We start from the raw sequence: 26,707 nt of genomic DNA on the forward strand, positions 1-26,707 counted from the left end.
CCGGTATACACCGGTTTGCCGATACGTTATTCGAGACCATAATGCGTGTATCTAGCTCTAAAAGCAGTGCACATATATCTATAGTAAAAAGTTTGGAGTAGAGATAGCAGGTAGAGTTTATTAAGCAGTCGTTTGCTAAAAGGAGGGAGGGTTGGTGCAGAGGGGTGCATAGCGCGAGGCAAAGGCGAAAAGTCGGAGGATTCTCCACATCTCCGGGTTTATCCGTATTCCGTCGTGGCCGCGGTGGCCCAGAGCCCGGGCGGCCAGTGAGTTTCCGAGCGTCGGTCGTCCGACGCAAGTCTGTTCTCCGTCTGTCCTTGCCGCTGTGTGTGCTGCTTCTCTCTCTCTCTCTCTCGCTCTGCTCTCCCCCCTCCATGCTCTTTTAGCCCAGTTCCCCCACCAGACCTCCTACCCCCACCAGCGTACCCTATGTAAGAGCCCGCACATGTCAGAATGCGCTCCAGTCTCGCAGCGACACTCGCGGGCTGAACATTGCACGATTGGTACGGCCGGGAGACAAGTGTGCTCGCTCCTCGAACGGAAAAACTCGAAACAACACGATTGATTGATTTTGCTACTTCTTATTGTTTTCATCAGCAACTGGCTAGTTACCTGCTTAGCAACACACACACACACACACGTACTACTCGCCTCCTTTTCCTTTTTTACTTTTATACCACACACACACAAACAGACACATAAACACACATAAAATCTCTCGATTTGGATTCATGAGAAAAGTGCAGACGAGGAGAGTTGTGAACTAGAGTGAATCAAGTGTTGATAGCAGAAGCTTGATAGGTTTTCTAAGGAGAGAAGAGAGAATAGTGGCCAACCATGTAAGTACTACACTACTAGTACCCTACCATCTCACGCTCGAAGATTCGTCGAGGGTGCGAGTCCTCCCGGAAAGTGTTCGATCATCGCGGTGAAGTTTCAAGTGATATGTTTACCGAGAGTGCGCCAGTGTTACGCGATCTCGCGAACCTCTCCGACGATCAGGGTCTCGCTTGGACTTTTATTCCCCGATATATTACGTTACATGGGTTGCGCAATGAATTCTCGTCATGCCCGTTCTACGAGACATTATACCTACTGCGTTATTCGCGGCTCGAGCGAAAATTGGCATTTTTCAGTGGATAAAGCCGAAAATGTTCCGGCCAGCTAAATTCTCGACGCGTATACCTCTTAAACGGAAAATCATTTATGATTCAAAGTGCGAATGAGAAATTACCTCGTAAATAGGAATAAAATTGAGAGTGGCTTTTTCGCCTACGGAGATGAGGCTGTGTGCAAATGAAATTTCATTTTCGTCCGAATTTCTCGTATTTTCTAGCAGGGGGAAATTATTCCAATTCCCAGCGGGTTCTCTCGGACTTTGCTTTTAATAATAACTCGCGCATCGCAGAAAATCACGATATTTTCGCCAACGGCAAAAACGCACTATCCAATTTTGTCAGGATGACGCTCTTTATATCTATCGCATAATGCAGCGCAGTATTGTCATTGTTACGCGATAAAATCCTTTGGCCTGTTACGCAGCGTATATATCTCGTCCGTTGTATACATTCTACCGAGCAATCGTAATTCGTAATTGGTAATTACGCGAAGGAGACAGGACTAATTGGATCCATGCAAGACTCGATCACTTCCAGTCTTTTCAGCATCTTTCACCAAAGTTTGCGCGTAGCTAGAATTTTCTACTCCACCGCGGTGTATATGTGTACCATATTCATATGGGAATGACTCGATTCGCGTGCTATTTCGCCATTGGACGATTCAGAAAGCTACACCATCATTTTTAAACAAAACGATCCGATTACAAAATAATCCATGAAAGAACGTTGTTGCGACGAGGCGCATCATCGAGCTGTTATTTGCGCTCTACGATTTATACGTGGCATATGCCAAGTCGTGTCAGCGTTGCACTGTCACGCTACCACATTCCTCTTAACACATCACTTACGAGCGCAATAAATTGCTCAAAGTAATTACGTCAACGTTTCATAGTAATTGAATCAATTTGACGGATATCGCGTTTGTCCGAGCAGCGTTTGAATTGCGCGATTAAAAGCATATCGTTTGATTAAAAACAACCATCACTGTACGTACGCCAAGTTTCACCGATAGGATTCCTATAATCGAGTCTGCGTCAGAACGCCAGTCTCTACTAGATCGAGTAGTAACCAGTGGAAACAGCCGCGTACCACAGACACGTGCCTTTTTCTACTTAATCATTTCAATGGGCACCGAATTCCTTACTGCGTAATAATTATGAGTCCACCAGTCTGACCTCTATAATGTGTAAAACGTGTTAAACTGCACTTTTCCTAACGAAACGACCAATTTTGTCTCGACTTGCTAAAAAATTGCAATTCACGTGGAATAAGATGTGGCGATTAGACGGTTTTAAAGTGAATTTCAAGATAGTCGCCGAGGAGTATATGCGCCAAATTTCACTGAGAGGATTCCTACAACCGAGTCTGAGTCTCAATGCCAGTTACTACTAGATCGAGCAGAGTAACAAGTGGACACAAACCCGCGTATAGTAGGGACCAGTGTCCTTTTCTATTTGATCCGCGCTTTTTCCACTTGGGGGGGGGGGGGGGGGGGTAATTTTTTGTTCAACTTGCTGAAAAATTGCAGTGCACGTGGAATAAGATGCTGCGATTAGAATAAACGAATACAGTGGCTGTTTGCTCGGTTTTAAAGTGGATGTAATCTCGTAATCACGTTGTAAATGCTCCGTTCGTTCAGGAATCATCCCAGTTACGTATAGATGTCGATTAAGCGCGCGTGATTCGTGCGTCCCCGATTATTGTTGCGCGACAAATTCGCTTCGCCGCGATGCTACGACACTGCTAACTATACGACAGTTACAATAGTACAAAATTACTATACAATAAATTATTCGCTCCGCATTCCTCGCGTTCCATCCGTCGTTTCTCTCTCGCTTCCAATCAATAATATAATATATATATATATACGTATACGAAGGCGGAAATCCCCGTGAATTAAACGAAGAGCAAAAAAAATGTTATAATCCAAGTGTATTTAATTGGGAATTAGGTGGGTGACGTTGCGTGACATTAACGAGAATTGCCATAACACCTAATTGACTCGTTATCATCGAGGGAAACGCGTTCTCTGCGTCAAGCAGTTCGTAAAGTTTTGTTTATCGAGCCTATTGACCAGTGCACGTGCACTCTATATATATCAAAAACTTTAAAGAATTCTTCGTTATATGGAGCCGAGTACTAATCTCGTGGGAAAGCCTCATTTCCAGGGCGAATTTTATTATTCGCTCTTGCGAATTTCATTAGCAACGGAGAAAAGTCTCACGATGCTCGCGGCATGAGACGTAAATCTACGGACTGTAAGGTCAGTCGAGAATTCGTTCTAGCCTGTCAATCCAATTTTTGCTATCTTAAACATTTCCGCCAATTCCACTTGGAAAGGGAAGACGATTAATTTTCACCCAGACTTTCCGAATAACAATTTAGAATAGTGTCGCTGAGTCAGCTTTACGACAGCTAGCGCAAACACACCCATTACCGCGGTAAATTGCATTAAAGGTCGCGTTATCGACCAAAGGAATTAGGCCTACCTCTAACTAACCCCCACCCCCTTCCCCTCAAAAAAAGTATATATTTCAAAATGTAACCAAAAAACGGTGGAACAAATTCATTCTCTTCAAGATATGATTATAATTACATTTTAAGGAAAATAAAACATTCCATTGTTTTTTTTTTTTATTATATTTTGAAATATAATATTTCAGCAAAAAAAAAATTCATATATCCTAAAATGTATTTCAATAGATATTTTCTTTATACTCTTCGATACATAATTTTCTATGGGAGGATCACGTCGAGTATATTAAACCTTCAACTTGTATAGTTTCTCTTTTACCTGATCTTGACCTTTTTTATTCCAAACGATGAGTCGTAGCCAAATGAATGATTAAATTTCAAGTTGATTTAATTAATAAGGATAGACCGAGTTTGGGTAGCAGCTGCGATCGACAAATTTGTATGGTGCGAAAGGCAAATTGGCGAGGTCGTAGCTGTATCGATTGACCAGTGCGGCGCCATGTTTATGCGTCTACGCGACGATTTCTTTTTCGTCCAATGTAAACACAGCCAACTCGCTGTGTTCAGGCTTGCCTCCATATCATGGAATTAATCACAGTTTAATTGGAAAATCTCGCCGAGTAAATAAAGCCGTGAAGCAGCAAACAGTGCTATCCTCCCCCCCCCCCCCCCATCCTCCTCTCCATATACGTATCCTTCTCCCATCTTCGTCTAGCTGCTTGGTTAATGCTGTAATCTGCCAATGTTGACATTGTCCAGCACTGCAGTACAGGATCGATTTTGAGGACCAGAAATTCTACGCTGATTATTACAAATATTCACAGCCAAATTTTTCACACACACACACATGAAATCATAGTTTTTGGTCAAAGTCAGTTTCTTTACAGTAGTCTTACAAGAAATAAATCCTACGTACCCGGTTGGTCTACTTTATTTTCATACAACGATTTTGTACGAAGCAGCAACCATCTTATCGCGTTCTATTAATAAGCGTGTCATCAATTTCTTATCTTGGCCAATTAGGTGAGAGACGAAATTTTCATTCACTCTCGTTCAACCGCACTCTTCGTTGGCCCACGTTTCAATATTCACGATTTTGGCCCAACCGCTCTATCCGGGTTCGATCGATGACCCTAAAACTAGATTTCCAGGAAATCCTTCGTTATCCTTGCCACGTGACGCCGACGAACCAGTTTCTGTTCCCGTGAAATTCATTACGAACATGAGTGACACGGTGCAAGTATGAGAGAGAGAGAGAGAGAGAGACGCTTACACGAAACAGACGCTATACACACTGGTCGACAATCTTATCTCTTCTCCAATGAATAGAACATTAGCTTCTTATCTTGTACCGAATAATTTCGTCGGTTCGATAATTTTCATACGAATTTCAGAAACAGAATCACACGATGGTCATACCTATATATATATATATATCACTTATAGGCGTATTCCAATTATTATTTTGTTTACCTTTTATTGTTATGATTATTTTAATGCCTGATTACATCAGCAAGAAAAGTCCTGGGAAAATAAGTTGATCGATAATAAATTGACGATTCGAATGAAAATTTTTGCTAGGTTATAAATTTTCTCCCCCCTTCGGTGCGATATTAAACGCGAAGTTGACGAAAAAATGAGGAAAGGGGAATGGAGTGGGGGAGACAGAAGCTAAAATCAATTGTACAGTTGTTCGCGCCTGGCCCACGCGTACGTCCTAATTAATGTCGTCCGCTAATTATCGCCTAGCAACCCCTCGCTCTCTCCCTCTTTATCTCTACTCCGCCTGTGCCTCTCTACCTTCCTTCTCACTCTTGGCCTTTCAGTTACCTTTTGCGCACTACAAATCGGCTCGGACCGTCATAATACAGTTAATAACGAAAATTACACTTCCCACGTTCACTCCAACGTTCGTTTGATTAAATATTCAAATAAAATTTCCCTCTCTGAAATGCCTCGTTCCCTTTTGACGCACTCGTCCTCCTTCCGCTCCTATGAGCAAATTATATTTCGTTAATTATACGTATGTGCGAATTCCTGCTTGATTAATTCACAATTAATCCTCGCAGCAGCAGCTTAACTCGCTTGCTATTAATCCGACATTTTTAGTCTTACTTTGCAATAACAAAGTGTTAGTTATTTTAGAGCTATTTAAACTCTATGAATCAATCAGGTAGTATCTAGTCCACCGTGTACTCTCTATAAATGTCCTAAGTTTACCAATATCCGCAAATAGCTGGTGCACAACAAGATATTATTGAATTGAAAAGATTTTTAGTGCCAACTCTCTTACAATAATAAAGTATCGTTCGTTTCTCAACTGATTAAATCCTTCGAATCAATCAGATATGTCCAGTGGACTGTAAGTAGTGTAGCACGACCTAAAGCAGTTCCGTTTTTACCACCATCCATAAATAGCCCGTGCAACAACATGCTTCTGGATCTGGAAATAAGTGAAAGGGCAAGGGCGATCAATCCGCACAATTGGTTTTTTCTCTCCTCATTTGTTCCAGGGTTCGGTGCAACTGACGTATGATACAACAGCCGATATAACGCGCAGCATTTTTTTCTTCCAATTTGTATATACCACTGTGGTAATAGTTGTGATAAGAAAACGAAGGTTGGACTCTGCGAAAGCATCGTAAATACCTTGGCGTAAACGATAATCGAAAACGAAGCGCTTAATCGCCGCGGTGCTGTTTCCTCCATGGAAAACGGACTCGAGTGTTCGCGTTTAGCGAGAGAATTACAAGCGAGATGCCAGCTACTGTGCAACCCAAAACGAGCGTTTTCAAAACGACCGGGAGACACTCGCATTATACTCTCTGCATTTTCCATTGTGCCAAGTCAGAAGCAGCAGCATCGTGCTACGCCAATTTATTAAACGCCGTGAAAGCCGAGGAAAGTGTCGTTGGATTAAATTTCAAGATTTCCACCCATGCGCCTGCACTCCGAGCTTATCTTACAATTCTCTCTCTTTTTTTTTTTTTTTTTTTTTTTTTTTTGCACAGGGACAATTTATCCTTTATTCTATACTAAACTTTTTACCAGCACGTAAAATTTACCTGGGCAATCAGTGTGTTAATAAAATAAAAAAAAATAATAATACACGTTTGTGCTGGAATGACAAACGTTGTAAAAAACGTGGTGGTAGTAGTAAAAATATTGTTTACGAGACATATAGGATTGCACCAGTGTTTTAGGCCATTGACGTTGGCGAAGAGGAAGTTTCTTCTTCTTGATAGTGCAAGAGAAGCAGCAACGATGCACTTATGATATTTCATACGACATATAAGAGAGCGATGATTTTATTGTACGAAACTTGAAGTATCTGTGCTTCATTCTTGCTCGGCTTATCTATTTCTATAAAAAAAAAAAAAAAAAAAAAAAAAAAAGGAAAGCGATGATTTTATTGTACGAAACTTCCGGTATCTGTGTTTCATTCTTGCTCAGCTTATCCGTTTGGCTGCTGGTATCGTTCGATAAACGCTTGCCACAAACGGATTACTTTGCACGTCGGTGGACTGTCCCATTAATTTTGCAGCTGTCCCAAAGTACCTGAAAATAACATTGTCTTATCGACGACTACAGGCTTGCCGGCTTAACGTGAAATCATTAATCATTCATACTGCACTGTGCTACCTGTGTGAAAACCTTTGTTCATCCCCATCCCATAACCCACTCAATTCATTCCCTTTCATCATCTCTAGCTCCCGCTGCTCCATAATCAAACGCCAATTTTTTTACTTTTCTTCAACATCTCCCCCCTCCCCCCCCCCCCCCCCCACCCCGCTCTTTTTTTATTCTCAAACGAGTGTGAAATAGTTTACACGAGAGTGAAAGCACAACGAGCAAATATTGAGACTCGAGAAATTAGAATTTTTAAAGCGACCCGCGAACTTTTAATATTTAACTACTGTAAGGTTCGACTTTGACCAGTCAAGGCAGCGTTGGATCAATGCGAGTTTATTAATGTCCTATCTTAACGAGCATATGCTCGGAATATTTGGCAAGGTAAGCTCGTAAGATTCCGAGCGTCTTGCCAAAAGACTATAATATTTCAACGGTAGTCATAATTTTTAGCTTTGTCTCGAGTGAGGAACTCGTCAAAATTTCTACAATTTTTACGTATTGCAGTTGAGAGAAAGCAGCAGGTGTTAGGAAAGTTTTATGTTCACCGAACGGTCAGCCAAAGTATCGGATTCCGCTTGATCCCTTTTTGGTAGCTTCAATCACTTGTTCGGATCGTGTTCGCATTTTGGTTTGGCTAAAAATAGCTGGATGCCGTCGAGTCGTTGGAGCGAAAAATATGGAAATTGCTGCGAATTATGCAAATTTTTCTTTAAAGCGCAAGGGCGTAATTCTCTCAAGGTCATCGATCGTTTGTTTACATATGATATTTGGCACGCAACGAGCGACCTTAAGAAACTGATTGGCCGGGGGTTGGAAAACAGTTGGAGGTCTGCCCGTTTGAAATATGAAAATTGCGGGAGTCTTAAGAGAGAGGGAATTTTTCTCGCTCGATTCGAACGCCCCAATTGCCCTAATAATAGTCTTTCATTAGGAACGTATCAGTTAAAATCTGTGAGGATGAGAGCTACCAGCGAAATAATAATAATATTGCATGAAAGCGTCAAATCCAGGATCATTCACGATTCTCTCTCGATCCATTTAACCACAGGATTGATCATCCATAAACGCACTACCCTAAAACTATATTTTTTATCGTACCACGTTTAACGATAACCCAAGCTTCTCTCCAATTTTTACCCACCATGCTCTCCAGACAAAGATCAATTTTTTCCTTGTTGTAATAAGAGTGAGAGGAGAATTTAGGCTGGATCTTCTTGCACGAAACTCGTTAGAGGCGGGTTATTAGAGGGTATAGTTGGGATTTGACGAGAGTTTGATTTTTTTCCGGACGAGAGGGAGGGGCGGAAGAGCTCGTTAGGGCTGCTCGAGAAAATCACAGGGTCGACCAGGAGTATCCGAGCGTCCTGTGGTTAAGCGGAATTTTTAACCCCTCCACTCTATCCGTTATAGAAAAACCTGTAGTTTTTCTCTTTCCTTCACTTGTTTCGGAGCTATCCCTTTACACAAACAAACGCATAAAAACACGATATATGGTAATTTATTGGTAATAGTATTTGTATTGACTGGTTGGACGATATATACAGTGACTTATTGGATAGTTTCCAAGGAAGAACATTGGAAAGAGAATTATCGAGCGTTGTATACCAAAGAAGAATAGAATAATAATAGGAAGGCGTCCTGTTGGTAAAAAGTGGTGAATAGGGGCGGAGGAGGGGGAGGGTCAGATCGATCCAGCCCGGTCGACCTACTGGCCCCTTTTCCATACGATCTACACGACCCTCCAAGTTCAAAAGCGTTATCGCTCGTGCTCCAACGGGTGCTCCCCCCCCCCCTCCCCCTCTCACATATACATGCAACCCAAGCTTCCCTCGAATTTCCACTTCCACCACGAATCTTCTTCTCTTATTTCCAGTATATAAATCGAGCAAAATAGTTGTTTAGTTTATACTCGATGCACCGCTGTGTGTGTATAAATATATAGTATATACACTTTGAAACATTTTACGATCGATATTAAACGAGAGCGAGCGTGCACTCGCGGTAGCTGAAAAGCGAGCGAAAGTTGAATCCTCCAGCGTCGCTGAATGTTTGATCAGCTTGTCGGACGAGCAGTGGATAATTTCCAGATAATTTTCACGGTTAATTCGAATGGTACACGTGTAAAAATACGAGAGGGTGACGCAAGCAAGGTTGTACCTGTCGCAAAACCTGTCGTCTCGCGATCGGCACGCGTTTCCTCCTTTTTCCTTATATCGCGGAACGATTTAAACGAAATTTCCGCTGGAAATTACTCGACAGCCACGCATTTCCTCGCCGGCGTCGCGTCGACGGATCAAATTAATACGCGTCGACGCCAGCTAAATTCCATTTCGCTAATTAATGGCATTCTATCTCGTTTGTCCAGCCAAATTCTGACGATATTTTACTCATCGAAGACTCTCGTATCGGCTTTTATTTTTTAATATCCGATAAAGAGGCTGATTCGCTATGACTATGGACACTCTACCTCGTTGTTTTTGCTCCTATGAAAAAATATGTATTTCAAAGGTATAACGAGAGATATGTATATTGAATACATTTTAGATACATGATAATTATCGGTCGAAATATTATACATTTCAAAGATATTTCTACCAATGACCAAATATCTTTTATTTCTAGGAGATTTTTATTATATTTTAAAATATATATATATATATATTCCTTTTCATATAGAGGTGCCCTGCCAAATTCTGACGATAGTTGTTCGCCGAGGACTTCCGTCGTGGTTTTTATTTTGTAATATCCAAAAAGGGGACCGATCAAAGTCGTAAAAAAGAACGTTGCTTCGTGACCGATAAGGACGTTGAATGTTAATTATTATACAGCCGAATGATAATTCATGGTAATTAGGCGTCGTATTTCGTGATCGTTGACGTTGAAACTGTACTTTTGAGGAAATGCTAGGTTCTGGTTGTGGATTGAAAGGTGGAGGGGAGGAGTCGGTATTCTTTTGTAGTCGAAAGGGGTTAAGTCGCGTGTAAGAGTCATTGATTCTATCGCGAAATTAGGATCGTACCCACGTGATGCGGGGCCATTCGGTATACATTCTCCCCCTCTCCCCCTACATTTCCCTCCGCCCCCTTCTATATATATATATATATATATATATACACACTGTAGTATCCCTCTTGTCAAACTACTGCGTAATATCAGTCGGTGGACGTATCGCGATTAAGGCGTTATCGCGATAACCACCATACGTTCACGTGCGTTCAGCGATAACGCCTGCTCGACTCGATGAATAATTTTCACGAATTCACTTGCCGAAATGAATGCACTAATATTTCGACGATAGATCGTGCCGAGCTTTTCTTACAATACTCGTGCATTAGCAAATACATATATATTCTTTGGGGATTTTTCCAATGCAAATGACTTGCGTAAATGTTAAACTATATTGGCGATTTTATGCAAGTGCAAAGGTGCAAATGATATAGATGATGTCGTTTCAACGTTGAACCGAGGGTTATCGGGTACATTGCGAGTGTGCCATCCGATGAACGTTTTCCCGGTGAAGAAGCACACGGAGCAGTGAGAGGTGCGCGCACGGTTGGAATGGAAGGTAAAGTTTCTTGCCTATCTCGAGAATGCTTCTATCGGATATATCCACCCCGAGCAATGGGCGGTGGACCATTGACCCTGCCATGATAAATCGATAGAATGGCAATAAGGGCCATTTAACAATATAATCGCCCAATTTAATATAAACTATTCGCAATTCTGATACAAGAATTTTTCTCTCCAAAGATATTTATCAGAGTTATCGTTTATATTGCAACGTAATTCGTTCGGTGTATAATTATAGTTGCCAAAGACGAGTTGCATGACCTTGTTTCGAGAACTGCAAAGTTTACGCATTTGGAAATTAATATGCAATAAAGAGGCAATTTATCCGCGAAAAATTAGTCTATTTAATACAAAATATTCATAGCATTAATAACAAGATTTCTCAGCCTCGGAAATTAAGAGATCGGTGAAAAGTTATCATCCTGTAACGCAATTTGTTTGGCATAATTATATGATTGCTCAAGCCGAGGTGGCTCTCGGAGAAATGAAAAGTTCACGGATATTGAGATCCGTGCATCACGGAACGCTCTGGGTTTGCGTCGCTCGAGCTTTATCGTTAGGGTCAAAGGTCAAACGTCTACTCGACGCTCAAGCAGTCTTCACCTTTCGTTTATCTTTGGCTTTAATCGTCGCTCGAAACTCCAATTAAAAGAGTTAAACAAACCAAAAAATGTTAAAAAAATCGAAAAATATTCGACTTGGTCCCGTGGAACTTTCGGTTGCAACGATTCCCCTCTGCCTTTAAAATTCCGAGAGCTTCTCGAGCGAATGAAATATATAAGGCTGGGCGTGTATGGTAGCGGGCGGGACCGAATGAAAAGGCTAATTGATCGGGCGAGTTGAATAATAAATTCTCGCTATAGGATTGCCCGATCTTTCGCAGGAGCAAATTCCAGCGAGAGACAGATAAATCCTGGCTGCAGCTTAATTCTTCAGTGTCGATAACACACACACACACACACACACACACTGTATATATACCTAAACTCTGGACTGGAGGAAAAATGCAAAGAGGCTTTATACGAATCGAATGATGTCAACTGGTGTGTATCATTTGACCCAGTTTGTAATTGGGAATGATGGAAATTATGGCAGTGCCAAGGTCGTACTAACCATAATAGAGCGCAATAAAATTAAATGGCTTTGTTATGACAGCACGTGCGAGGTATTATCAAGCGTACAAAGCTGCAGAGTGATAACGCTGCTCGCTCGAGGTAGGTGAATGTTAGGGCAACGAAACTCTTCCTCAATATAACGACGCGATCGATGTTTATCAGTCGCCCGTATTTGCATTCTCTTACGTACGAGGTTTTAACGCGTGTGCGCTACGTCGCTCTTCCACGCAAATTCATGCGGCCTCACGTGGACCTTGTAGCGCCTCGCGCACTTGAAAGGCAAACACCTGTCCGTTATATGGCCGGTGATGCTTGCGCGCGATCCCTCCGATGATCGATATAAGCCTGTGTCGAATGGACAACGTAGCAATGACCAAAATGTCCTTTCCCTGCAATCCCAAGCGAATTTCACAGAGAGCAAGCAATTGGCGCGTGGGGAAAGAAAAATTTCTCAGTGATTTAGCAGCTGCGAGGTATTTCGAGTTTTTATAGTCACTCCTGGATTAATAGCGAGCGTTCTAAATCCGTCGGTCCCCTGGTCGTCGTAACATTTCCAGTGGTCGCAGCAGCGCGTGTTTTCAGCGAAAACCTGAACGTGAATGCAAGCTGAGAGTATAAACAACCGCGTTCCAAATTCCAGATGGGCCGAGTATATTTTGAAAACTTGCCTCGTAACACAATGTGTGCGAGGATTGGTAAACGCTAAAAGCGGAATTATAATAAATATTGGCCTTAAGTGATATCGTAGAGTATCCATTTGAAGCCCTCGATATGATTACTTTAATAAATTCAACCACGTTCTATGTTCGAAGAATCAATCAAATCATTTTCTCTTGATACGTGAATTCTAAAATTGGTTCTTTTTATTTTCTTCAAACGAAATATTTATCTATCATTATTTTAATCTTCAATTTTCTTATTTCACACACGATTCTACTTTGCTCTAAACAACTTTTTGAATTAATTGATCCATACACTTTTTTTTTTCAATCAATTGTTATATTAACTAAGACATTTCTCTCAGTTAATATTTACAAATGTATAATCAAAATACGCTATAATAGTAACAAATCCTGGTGTTTCTTAATTCTGTTACATGTAAGAAATTCGAATCGATATAGGATTTTCGAATGCTCTCAAGGGTCTGTGTGAAAGCTTGAATATTCTCGAGTTGTTTTGGCTGAATCTCGCCTTGGCCGCAGAAATCCTCGAGCTTTTAGCGAGCTGCTTTGTAATTGGATCGCTGAAGAAGAATGGGGGTAAAGTTCTTGGAGAAATATAGTATTAGAGAGAGAGAAATAGAAATAGAGCGTGGCAGATTAAGGTAGTGGCCACCACTGTGAAAACCCCTTTGCAACTTTGGAGAACAAAATGAACACAGACCGCAGAGAGATCTAGCGATAAGTTCTTTTTGAAGCTGCGAAAACGGGAGTGGCAAGCAAGTGCAATGGGAGCAACGCGCAGACTTTAATCAATGACCTCTCGCTGATGCTGCGCGTCACTTTTCCTCTGGACAATGATTCAAATGTTATATAATTTTAATTTCTATCGATCGCAGCGTTACATTTTAAAATCGTAAAAATTGTCTCTCTACCATGCATCATGATGAGAAAATTTTTTAAATAAAAATCCACCGCGCACTTTATCCTTCTTAATTACCCTTTAATATGACAAAATGCTGCACCACTCGAGCATCATCCAAACCTTTCTCTCTCTCTCTCTCTCTCTCTCTCTCTCTCTCTCTATTTTCTTCTTCTCTCTTTGCAAATTCTATCCATGTGATTCACGATCGCCAGATTTAGTGCCGTGCGCGAAACTAATTTTATCTGTCGATACTGGAAAAGTCTGGGAGAAGTTGCATAAATGTTATATCGACTACTCCAAAGGATCGTATGGGAATGAAATATAATTTTTCGATTCGCTTGGAAAGCAGTGTCGAGTGCTCTTTCCGGAAGAGCAGCTTAAAGTTAAATGTAATTTTTTGATTTTGTTTAATCTCGTTATTTATCATCGATCGAATTGACTTGGGGAGAGGAGAGTCGAGCGCGTTCCTCCCTGAATTCCTCGGCACGATAAGCGAGGATTCCATAATTTTAGAGTTGTCTCGCGTCGAAGGAAATTGATTTTGCCGCTTTTATTCTATAAATATGGTTATTATTACAGAGTGAGATCCGATTGTGCGATTCTGGACAGATGAACGGGCCAGAATTTGATCGTCTCGAGCTCCGTTTGGCAATGACGCCGGAGTTTTTGCTCCGAATATAAAATTAGGTACGCTTGGTGTCTGCTTTAACCTGCGAGTTGGGATTTCGAGGAGCAGACGACACAAATAGACCGCCGCGCGTTAGAATGCGGCGCGTTCTGATACCTCTTACGTAAACAGATCCCGGCCTGCGATACGGATAAGAAAATGAGCGACGCGCGAAAATTTTAGTGCAAATATGACGTGGATGAAAGGCCGAGGGAAAGGTATAAAAAGTCCATCGAACCGAATTCCCCTTTATATTGAAATTCCCAAGATGCCTTGTCTATATATATATATATATATATATATATACAGAGGATAGTTTTTATAAATTTAAAACTCGAAGAGTCGAGTCACCCGGCTTTCTCCAAGCTCTTCTTGCCGGAGCTTGCGCACGCACGGTGATGGTAAACGAGCGTGTACTACGCATAAAACACCTCGAGCCACGTAATTTTTTGCCAAAGTCATGCTTCGCCTTTCGCCCTGCGAGCAAGAGCCAAGAAAACAAAAGAATGAAGGTATAACCGATAAGGATCGCTCTCTCTCTCTCTCCCTGCTGCAATTTTTTATTGCATAAAATAACGAGTCGTTATTGGAGCAGCAACGGTAAACTCACCACGTATCAATTAACTCCCTTTTATCGCTCAAGATTTTATTTACCCTATGCCAGAGACACTTGGTCATTCGAGAATTACTCCATAAATTGTTATTGTTATTATTATTACCAAGCACACACACACGAATCTTGCGAATTTTTCGCTCTGGGACACCGAATGGTTTCCTGAACGATCCTGCGGACGAGAGTCTAACGATGCATTTTATTTTACCTCCGGCAGAAAATAAATCAGCAGAAAAAAACGAGGGGGGGGGGGGGGGGGGGAGGGTTTGATAGCGAAGAAACGAGCATTATGTCCCTGGTGCTGGGTATACGTTTATTGTATACAGGCAGAAGAGTATCGATCGCGTCCGTGCTAGCACCAACAACTTTTATTTTTCACCTTTTGCATCCTTTCGCAGAGTCTCCTTACTCGACCAAATCCACTGTATATGGAAAGCGAGAAGAGAATAGACGCGCGCGCGTTGGTCATTCTGCTCGCGACTCCCTTTTATAACAAGATCATTTGTTTCCACCTACGACGCAACGACCCTCTCGTTCCAACCGATTATTATAGCCATGTGAAAACCTCTAGCTTGTGCCGAGAAATCGACGCGCGACTATAAACGGTTAGCTATCACTCGTTTAATCCGCTAAGCAAAACCTTATTTATCCTCCAACTCTATCTCTCTGCAAGTATCGCGGTCACAACTTTTTTCTCCATCAATATATCTCTCTTTAATTATTGCGCATTCTAGATTGGATGCGAAGAATCATTTTTTATGTAAAAGCTAATTACTAATATAAGTTTATTTGCAAATATCGGTCGGAAAAGGTTTTTGTAGATCAATATCTTCCCTCAATCGTGTACTATATATTGATTACGAAGAATAATTTTTATCTAAATTCCAATTCTATCAGCATTTTCTAGCTGAAATTGTTGGTTTGGACACGATGATTAATTTCGAACCCAATATACCAAGCAAAAATTATTTTCTACAAACAAAAATATCATTTGGAATTGAAATATTTATAGATCAATTTTCCTCCAAACACACAGATATTGTACACGATGAATAATTGTTTAAGTAAACTTTAATTCCATAAGATATTATTATTTGTAGTTGAAGATGCGCAATAGAAATTATTGATTTACACAGAGAGTGGTTGATTTGGAAAATTTCTCAGATAGTAAATAGTGGGGTAAGGTTCAACCCCAAGGGTGGACAATATTCCTGAGGGAGCTAGGAGGATCGAAATACGAGGCAGCAAGAAATCTCGATTGACGAATGATTGGAAAATTTATCGGTGAGATATCAGAATGATAGAGTCCTTTCTTTTACTGTGCAGACCCTTTGGGGTGAGGAGGGTCGCATCTACAATCTTCCCTCTCACTTATGAAGAGACTCGTGTACTTATACAATATTACAGGTATGAATTCGGAGGGTTCCAGCTAAGTTTTTTGCTTTGGATAGCATCGGTATTAAAACGAGGGTTGAATCGAGAAGGTTCGGTGTCAGCTGAGTGTAACCAAAGTCCAGGAATTCTCATATCGATCAATCCCCTCTGCACGCCTTTGCCTACCCTGGAAGATACTTTTCACCTTACACCAAGAACAGCACAGGACCCTAAAAGGCCTCTTTTTATTAAATATATCCACGTAGAGCTGTATTACTTGCAGAAAAACGCCAAGACAAAACTTGCAATTTCCAGCAATTTCAAACGAAACAAATCTTGCAAACGAATGGGGAATATATCTGTAAAGCAAATTTTCAAGAAAATTCGTGGTAGAGAGCGTAAAACTCTTCCTACAATTCGCATCCATTCTCGGGGATTTCGGAATATGCGACGTTCGTTTTCCAATAGGACATTGCGTATTTATTAGGTATATATAGTTACATACGTCGATGTGAAATTTGTTTCAGCTTTGCTCGAATTATCTTTTCAATCAATAATGGACGGACCAACGACCCAGTCGATTAATCCTTTCGATGGAAATAAGAAAAAAGATTTGGATGATTTTCCACAGCTTTTTGTATAAAAGCCACCTCTTGAAATTGTTGGATTCGACGGACAAAATTATACTAGGCAGATGTTTACCATGGTGCTCCTTGACACGGATTAACGGCCAGTGAGCGATTATCGGATAAGCCGAATTTAGGTCGTTCGTCGTCGACCTTATCGAGAAATCGACGAGCAGCTTGGAAAGCCTGTGTCGATAAGACTGTGCGCGTAGTTATAGGTGAATGCAAATTTCACGTAGACAATAATAAGACATTTTCGGTTTGAGAGTACACAAATGCCACGTGGCTGCTGTGTAACTGTCAAGGTTACACGTTGATTGATCCACGGTTGTTTATAGTTACCGCTTGTTAACACACTCGAATTATCACGAGGCAACGAAGCGTTTAAAATTAATAAAATCATCGCAGTTAAAAGTGTTTGGACTCGAGCTAGGTGATTGCATATAGGAATCGCGATATAAAACCAGCTGCATAACCGTTGGAGCTTCCCTGCATCCGTAAACGAGTTTACGGAGGAGGAGAATTAATAATTAATATTACGTAACAAGATTAAAAGACCAAAATATAACACCTTCAACGTGAGATTGCGCAACGTAGCAAGGAATGTATTCACTTTCCCCTTTGAGATGTTCTCCAGTAAAAAACGTATTTGGTTTGGAGCGAGCGAGTGCATAGCGCAGTGTTGCATTAAAATGCATAAGATTGGAAAGTGACAGCTTTCAAATTACGTATTTTCGAGGCTTCGACGACCAGCGCCTGGGTGGGGAACGTACTTGACCTCCGGTCAGCTTTCTCTCTCCTCCTGCAGTTTGCTAAAAAAACTTTCGGACACACTCTCTCATAGATTATTCTCCGTCGATGCACTTTTCAAGATCTTTTCTGTCTCTCGTGTCAAGAGCACATTGATTATTTCTTTTTTTAATCACACGTGCCTCTTGGCCCGTTCGCATTGAATTGTCCTCTGTTTATTACAGCTGTCACCTAAAAGAAGCTTTGCAAATGCGAGATTTCTCTCGTGGTGAACGTACCCGAATAAGAAATAGTAAACGTTCGAAGCTTCCAAGTAGTTTTAAAACTCGATCACTCTTTAATCAATTCCAAACGAAGCTCGAAGAAAATGATCTTTGGAGCATCTTTCTCCACCAAAGTTGAAAATTCAGAAATTGTTATGATCGAATGAGCAACTGTTAATTTAGTCGTTTGGATGTCTATAAAAATAGTTTGGTAAGAAGGTGGACACTATTAAAGCAGAGGCTCACGGGGTAGATCCTCCGTTTGTTATCTGGAGCAGCAGCGCCCGTGTCTGCAGAGGCTGTGTCGTATTGATCTGTCGGCTCGCGTAGTTCCGCGTTACTGTGATAGTGAGAGGAGGGGTGGGGAGGGCAAAGCGTGAGGGAAAGAGAAATGGGAGAGAGAAACGATAGCACGATTTAGTTTACGCAACAGAATTCTGTAATCGTTTAAACTGGAACAAAATATTACACGATCCTCGTTCTTATCCTCCGCTGCTGTACTCACCACGCACGCTCTCTGACGAGAGATAAAAAAAGGCAATTAATTACGACCCCTGGAATTTGGTAAAGCTTGCAATGTTTATTCTACCGAACGAATCGGAAGTAACACAATTTCCATGTGTATTTTAGTCAAGGTTTACCAATATTATAGTACGGCTCGTTAGCTCCTGAAAGTAAGGTCAGAGTTCACGAGGTCTTCCACGAGCATGACAGTCGAGTCTGCATCCCTCGGAGATTTTCAAGAGACATCAACGTTTCCGCCAACTCATCAAAATCACCATCCACTTTGAAAAGCAAAAAAAAACAATATCTGATCCACCTGGAAAGTCTTTTTTTAGCAAACTCTCGTGTAAAAAGAATGAAAAGATAGCTTTAGCGAGCAAACCTGATAAATACTACGTTTAGGACACTTATCTAAAAGGCGCGCGCGAGCAGTCCTTATCCACGCTCTATTTCCTGTTTTCTTGAATTTATGTATTTTCGGTAATCTCGCGTTTTAATAAGAAATATTTTCCCCGCACAGATACACTCGATCGACGATCAAGTGTGCCACACGATTTATCTGAAGCGATTAGAGACTTACGGAGAATTGCCAAGTGGATCTGGATTTCCCAATCAGAAGTATATCGTGTATACATGGAGGAGATATCTCTGGGAGATATCTGAACGCGTTAATTGACCGATCGATCGATCGAGATATATATACGTGTGTATGTGTATATGCAAATTGCGTGTTTTCCTGGGTTTAGCAGCTCAGGCGTATAAACGTAATGGGCTTAAACGGCTTGTTTATTAAGCGTGGAGAAAAGCGAAGGTGCTGATGAGGTATAAATATATGTACTATACATATAGGAAAGGCAGAACGGACGCAGCGCCACGTGGCCAGTTGGTTGTATAATGCGAACTTGCGTTACGTAAGCTTTAGACCCTCAACTGTGGCATCCGTTGTCAGAGTTGAGTAATCACAGCCTCAGCTGGCCAGCGGTTCCTCTTCGGGTTCAATGATTCGACTACCGAATAGACTAGACGGGCATTGCCAATACTCGCCAAAGCTTAACGTTATCTCAAAGTACAGCGCTAGCTAGCCTACAACCTTAACCCACTTTTCACTCTTCTCTATATACATGTGTGTGTGTGTATGTTTGTACTTATACCTTTGGCTTATCGAAAATTTAAAACCAAACGAGTTTTAACCATTTCTTGAAAGAAAAAGTTTGTAGAATAATTGTTCGAAATGTTTCTCGATTAATAACACGATTATCTCATCGCTCCAATTTTCAGAAATTCCGAGAGAGCGCTGCTGGGTCGTCGAAAAGTCTCGGTGGTATCTTGACCCGATTTGCACACGAGTACAATTAAACTGACCCATACCAACGTCAGATCGATGAAACGTGACAATGTAATAATAATACTGGGCATATGCGTCGATATATATTATAAAATAGGTGCTTTGAATCAAGTGCCTGATGCAGCTTTTGTTAAACGATTACATTAATAATGTTCGTTGTGTAGAGGGAAGGTTGTAATATCGAGCACAGGAAGAAGTTGATTTTAATTGGCAGTGAAAAAGTAGCTTTTGTAGGCGTTACTCGTAAAGGGCGATGGGTCGCGAGCGAGAAAAGAGAGCGAAAAACTGAATAATTGTGTGGCTGCTTAATGGGGGACAATGCCAACCGGCTTGTCCAAGTGGTTTGACAAGGACAGGTCGATGCGTAATGTCCAGTCAATTGGGTCTCGTGCTCCATTCACTACTCCTCCGTTTCCTAAGGACATACTTCTCTCTCTCTCTCTCTCTCTCTGACTGGCCCACATTCCGAGTCCCATGCAGTAGTACCATCGTCGGGTGCGTGACCCTCGTTCCTTTTGTCAAAGGGCCACACAGTTTCTCCAAGTATTCGCCTTGGAAACACCATGCATTGTTTCCCAAAGAAGCCATAATTAATTCATAAATCGTCCGATCGATCATTCCAGTCACGAAACTTTCTTCGTGCACGTTATAACGTATGGCTCTCGCGGAGTCTTAGGACTCGAGAGAGAATCATGCTCGAGCAACGAGTACTACTACAATGCCTCTGAAATAGAACGGATGTCATGGAACTGTGTTAAATTTAGAAATTGTAGATGTGCAGCAGAGTTAGTGTTATATATATACCATATATATTTTGAAATAGAAAGGGGAGGGATTAGAAATTTGAGTCGCTGCTATACGTATCGTGGAGTAATAGAGGTTTGCGTTTAGTTATCGCCGCGAAAATTACGAATTGAAAGTAAAATCGATTGGAAATTCCGGATGAGGGATGATTTTGGAATAGAGGGTGATCTATTGGTAACACGATAGAGACTAATATCACGGGAGAATCAGGGTAAAGGAAATTGCAGCATTTCGCATGGCTTGGTCCGCCAAGCACGACTCGCAAGGCCGTGTATTTTTAACTTGAGAACCTTCCGGAGCCCTGTCGACCGATCAATACCTACACCCCCGTGGCCGTACTACTATTAGAAGTAGTGTAGAGTACACATACCGGCTCGCTTTAACCTACATATTCCTCTCCTGGCAAAAGTACGAGAAAACCGCTAAAATTCTAACAGCAACAATAATTCACGTACGAGTCGAATCAAATTTTCAACTTTGTTACTCTCTTTAAAAACTGAGCCACGTGCTACTGCTTAATCCCTTAGGAACAATTGCATTAATTCTACGTAACTTATTTTTCTCGCAAATAATATCGAAAGGGGTGGAATCGAGTTCGAAGATCCGAGATGGAGGGACGTGTATACTGTGCAGTATATATGTGTGTGGTATATAGACGAATATATAAACGATGGCACGTCTCTTGGTAGACGCCCAGGAATCCTCAACGGTTGGAAAGGGAGGGGCGGGAGAGAGAAAGCGCGAAATATGAGGGAGGAGGACGGAGAGCTATGAGAAAAACAAGGAGAAATGGAGCGCGGCGAGAGCTTGATCGAAGGGTGAAAGATGGAGAGTGAGAGACGCGTATACACGGGGGCGATATAAAGAAAGGAAAGAGAAAAAAGAGGGTAGTAGAGCTTTCTAAGTCAGTGCTATTCAGAGAGCGACTTCCGCAATTGCGACCATGTTCCCGTGGAAGATATAGGCACTCTCGAGGTCTCGAGTAAGCACTAAGAGTAATCCTTTTTATTGCTTTCGTCTACTTTGCTGATGCGTGCAACGCCGATGCACTGCCAGCTGTCGCGCTTCTCCTATACACTACTATATATATACGTATATAGTAAAGGCATTTAAAATATACCGGGAGAGGTTCTCTCGAATTGCGAAACGAATGTTCGGAAGGGAATTATTGATATTTTGAGGAAAAAATATTTAAATTGGCAGGAAACGAGGCAAGTTTAATATAAAGATTTCAAACGTTTGCATTACAGATCCATCATCATTGAGAGAGGGAAGCTTATCGGGGGGGTGGAGAACGTTGCTCCAAAGACGAGCGCTAGAGCAGAGTCCTGCAACTCGCGTGCAGGAAGAGTATCAAGGATCATCGTTGATCCCCGGTCGGTCCAAGACGGCCGATCAACTCGACGAGCTCGGTGTTCGGTGCCAGCGACAGAAAACTGCCCGAAGATTCTACCCAGCACGAGGGCCAAGATGCACATCGAGGTGCAGGTGGCGCTCAACTTCGTGATATCCTATCTGTACAATAAGCTACCTCGGCGACGCGTCAACATCTTCGGCGAGGAGCTCGAGAAGGCGTTGAAGGACAAGTTCAAAGGTCACTGGTACCCGGAGAAGCCGTTCAAGGGCTCGGCCTTCAGATGCCTGAAGACCGGGGATCCGGTGGACCCGGTGCTGGAGAAAGCCGCCAAGGAGAGTGGCGTGCCTATCCAGGACATTCTGGAGAATTTGCCCGCGGAATTGGCCGTCTGGGTGGATCCCGGGGAGGTTAGCTACCGCATCGGCGAGATGAACGCCGTGAAGATCCTGTACTCCGAGACCGGTGATCCCCACGACGAGACCTCGGCTGACCGGGAGGTCACCAAGACCTTCAACCCCGAAGCCCAGTGCTTCATGCCAATCGAAGCCGTTGGCAATTCCCTCGGAGGTTTGAGCTTCAGCCCCAAGTCCACCTCGCCGTTCCCCAGTTCCCTGGGCAGCAACGCCAGCAACGGTTCGTCCAACAACCAGCAGAGCGGCCACGGTTCTGGCTCGTCTTCGGCGCCATCGCCAACGCCCATCACCAGCTCGTTCAAGGGCTCGCCTAGCCCGGTACCGGCCTTCATACCGAGGACGACGGCTCCGCTGACCTTCACCACCGCCACTTTCGCTCAGACCAAGTTTGGCAGCACCAAGCTCAAGACCAGCAGCAAACGGGCTAACAGGTACACGCATACACATTCTACGTGTCATTTCTATGCACTGCTGTGCTATATGTCTATATATCTACCATTTAAAATCATCCAGACCCCACGGACGTAAAATTCTTACTCCGTCTTATCCCAGCAAGACTTAATTCCTTATGTGCAAAACTAGAGACGTTTCCAAAAGCTCGCAGAAACTTTTACGCAAGGTCGTTCTCCAATAATCCCTCGATTAACCTGAAATTACTGTACTTTCTCAGAATGTCACCGACGGAGTTCTCGAACTACATAAAGCAACGCGCGATGCAGCAACAGATTCATCATCACCATCATCACCATCAGCATCAGCAACAGCAGCATCAGCAGCAGCAACAGGGGAACGTGGGGAGTTTACCAGTGTCGCAGAACTCACCCAACGGCCGCAGTCTTTCACCCGGAGGAATAGTCGGTGGGGGTGGTAGTAGTGGTGGTAACGGTGGTGCAAGTGGTGGTAACGGTGGTGGTGCGAGTGGTGGTAGTCAGCAGCATACGGATCCAAGCGCGTACTTCTTCCAACACGGACCGGCGTACCATCCTCAGTTCCCTCAGCGCAACTTGTTCGACTCCTCGAGCCACGGCGGATACCTACCCGCGGATCTGTACGCCAGTGCCAAGTTCCCATCGTCCTACTTGGACCCAAGCACGATCGCTGGTCACCAGTTCTACGGGGGCGGCGTTAACAACTCGAGCACCGCAGCCGGAAACGGAAGTTCCCAGGGTACGGCTAATCTGGGACCAATCGGTTCCTCGTCAACGGGCAACAACGTATCCGGATCCAGCCAGCAGCAGGACAAGAACGCACTGGTCGACGGTCTCAACAATTTCGGACTGGGCTCGGTCGCTCCTTATCCTGCGAGCCAATACCAACACCTCTTGGTAGCCAACTAACACCCCGCGCATCTCACCGGACAACGTGCTGCGCGCACTGCCCGTTTATCATGATCGACGCGGCTCTTCGACAAGGGACATGGACCGCGGTCCCCTCTGAGTCTCTCCGTACCCTCCCAAAAACCTTGCCGACTCTTCCGAGGCTCGTCCTTCGAAGGATGTCGCTTCCCACTCGTTCAAGTCTCCGATAGGGTCACCGGGAATCGGATGTACCATTGTACCTAAAATTGCAACAAATCACGTCCCCCCTCCTCGTTTGCGCCCGATCCCACTGACGAAACTGGATTTCCTTAGGATTTTGTTCTTCGACGTCCCCGGGACGTAGGCGGCCAAGGTTTTGGCACCGGTGAACCGAGAGACTGTAGAAAGAGACCGGCAGATATAGAAGTATGAGCAGTAGGCCGTTTCAAGCGAGCTTTTCGTATTCGAGAAGGGATGCTGGATGTAAAGGGTAGATGAAGAGGAATAGGTAGGGCTACACACGTATTACGCAGTGTATAGTATATATATATATATGTAATCTATGCGCCAGCCGAAGACCCGATATAACCAGCGCGAGGCGTTTCTTTGATAAAAGCTCGCAACTTCCGAGCGATGCGATTGATCAGGCGGAAACGCGCGTTGTTAACGCCTATACGTCGAATGGAACGACGCCAACCAAGAGAGCACTGATGATGTTCGCGGCAGGACACACACGAGAACACACGACGAGGACACACGTATGTGCACAATCACCTATACCCACTCGTACACACTCGCAAGATGGACACGCATGTCACACGGACACACAGATATTACCAACGTGTAATAATTTATTTTTTCACTGGTATAGTCGAAGAATTGATATTGATATATCTGTAGAGCCTATGTATTATATTCGGAATGCACTCACTTTACGGGTTCTCGCGAAACTGTAGGAACTAACCTTTAATATATTACTATACTATTATTACTACAACTACTACTACTACTACTACTACTACTACAAATATTACTACTACTGCTGCTACTCTACAACTACTATTATACTACTATTACTACTACTTGTCCACTGTCGACGAGAGGAGCACACGTTCACACACGAAAAAACAGTTGCGAGAAACGCGTTGAAGGATCCAGCGAGGGGAGGATCGATCGATCCCCGGACCTTGGAAGAATGATCAACCTGTAGAGATGGATCGATCAGGCGCGATGAGGATCCTGACCCTGCTCTCGCTATCCGTTCGTCGCGGATCTCGCTGCTTCTCAACCGTTTGGAAAACTCTTCCTCGCGGTACGAGTTTACATTTTATTTTTATAATAAATGCGGTAGTACGTAGAGGAGCGAGAAAGAAGAGCGAACCGTGCAGAGAGAGGAATGGACGAGGACAAAGAAAATTATCGCGATTCGTAGTCTCGTTGCTGGCGTAATTTCCACCATTCCGTACTTTCCCATTAACGAGAGTCTATACCCGAGTAATTATCGTACTCGATAATTGCGAGTTTCTATGTATAGCAGAGAAATTTTTAACTTGGTTCCTCATAAATTTCTCAGCAAACCGAATCAGAAAATTGTCCATTGAGAAATTACACTGGCAACCTTGCTACTTTCGCGAATCGCGTACAGCCGATTGGATTACGAGCCTGCAGTGATCGTATATCGGAATAATCCGTGCAGAGGAGTTTCGAGAGAGCGTGGTGAAAAATTTCCACGGATTTCCCGATATTTCGGAAGGTGCCTCGCGGCTTCGGCACCAGGTGCTAAAAGTATTCGAAACCGTCGTATCCCGTCGTGGTGGTTGGTGACGAAGAACTGGCGCTTACCGGAAGTACGCAGGGCTGCATCGGAGGACCGACGTATCGCGGAGTCCTCGCGATTCACCCGAAATTAGTCTCGCAAAACGATCGCTAACCGCGTCTTGGCATAATTTCGCAATCGAGGACACCGTTATGGCTTTTTCTTACCACAGATTTTTATAAAAATTTTTTTCTACTCATCTCGTAGCTTCCAGCGATCTCGCGACGTCGTTTCGTCGAAATCGGCGGCGTACTTCCGGTTGCGTCGATCGAGCCAGTTGCGAATCTGGTGGTTTCAAAGGTATTGGAGAGTGACGCGGAGCGTGATGGGATATCGAATTTGGGATGGGATGGGACGGGGAGGGTGGGATGGGGGACAAAAGAGTAGAAGATTGAGGGAGGGGGGAGGGGGGAGATTGCTGGATACCCTTTTTAGACTAATAATATCAGAACTTAATTGTAACTATTAACGATACGTACGACTGTGGTAGCTATGCTAGTACCTGCTATTGTTAAAAAGAGAAAAAAAGCGAGGAGAAAGGGCGACGAAGCGTATCGAGAGAATCCAACGATCGGAGAGGAGCTTGCAGCGGTTCTCATCCGCTCGACTAACTTTTCCACGAGGGATTCGCCTGCGATTGCCAGAACTTTCTTGCTACACCCCTGCCAGTGTTCAGATCCTGTAAACGTTTCGAGTCTCGCCAAGTTCGACTTCCCCCACCCCCTCCACCCACCCCTCGAACCTCGTTGAAATCTTTGAAACGACCACGAGGCTTTTTACGGGCGAGTTTGGCGATGCCGTTATCCATCGGTTGATCTTATTGCAAAAAAAAAAGAAAGAAAGTAAGAAGGAAAGTGAATAGAGAAGAAAGGAGAGATATTCGAGGGGGAAGGATGAAACGCACGCGCGAAAGGTTGACCAAAAATTGTGGGGGGAGGTGGAGAATAGCAGGCATTTCGACGACCATTGCAATAAATCGCGAATCAAATTGGATCTCGGCTCGAAACAAGAGGCTCAGCTTAGCGAAGAATCAAACACGATGTATACTCTTAAATGAAAGCAAAATGACAAAAAAAAGAAAAAAAATAATCACATAAAAATAGATAAGTTGAATGAAAGAGCAAGAGAGAGAACGACCGAAAGTGGGTCGCTGTGCAAAAGAGACCGGTATATCTGTTTGAGAGGACGAAGAGGTGTGATTAATTATGATAGGAAGACGCATTGAGATACACAAAATATATAATAATATTAAACATTTACGATACGATTGTACGGACACTTTGTAAGCGAGAAAAGTTATGGATAGTTTTCCAACCCCTTCCTTTCCCCTTGTAACATGGACTTATAAGATAGATAAACGTAAACACGCGCGCGCTCGGAAA

The 26,707-nt window shown here is 43.1% G+C and overlaps 1 protein-coding gene across 1 annotated transcript; it reads left to right on the top strand.

The window, feature by feature from the left end:
* Window positions 1–478: 478 nt before the first annotated feature.
* Window positions 479–25,668, top strand: LOC136781115 (protein Tob1-like). Its single transcript, XM_066739839.1, has 3 exons — window positions 479–839; window positions 21,692–22,642; window positions 22,882–25,668. The coding sequence occupies exons 2-3, from the start codon at window positions 21,912–21,914 to the stop codon at window positions 23,546–23,548; spliced, it is 1,398 nt and encodes a 465-aa protein (XP_066595936.1). The 5' UTR covers window positions 479–839; window positions 21,692–21,911; the 3' UTR covers window positions 23,549–25,668.
* The last annotated feature ends 1,039 nt before the right edge of the window (window positions 25,669–26,707 follow it).

This window comes from Prorops nasuta, unplaced genomic scaffold (genome assembly GCF_024137725.1).
Source record: "Prorops nasuta isolate Cenicafe-Biocafe unplaced genomic scaffold, Cenicafe_Pnas_1.2 PNAS00021, whole genome shotgun sequence".
In the NCBI taxonomy this organism is placed as follows: Eukaryota; Metazoa; Arthropoda; class Insecta; order Hymenoptera; family Bethylidae; genus Prorops; species Prorops nasuta.

Bases quoted from the DNA above. Each gene is read 5' to 3' on its own strand.
- LOC136781115 (XM_066739839.1), top strand. From the start codon at position 21,912: ATGCACATCGAGGTGCAGGTGGCGCTCAACTTCGTGATATCCTATCTG. The intron at 22,643-22,881 runs GTACACGCATAC...GTACTTTCTCAG, and splicing joins AGCAGCAAACGGGCTAACAG to AATGTCACCGACGGAGTTCT.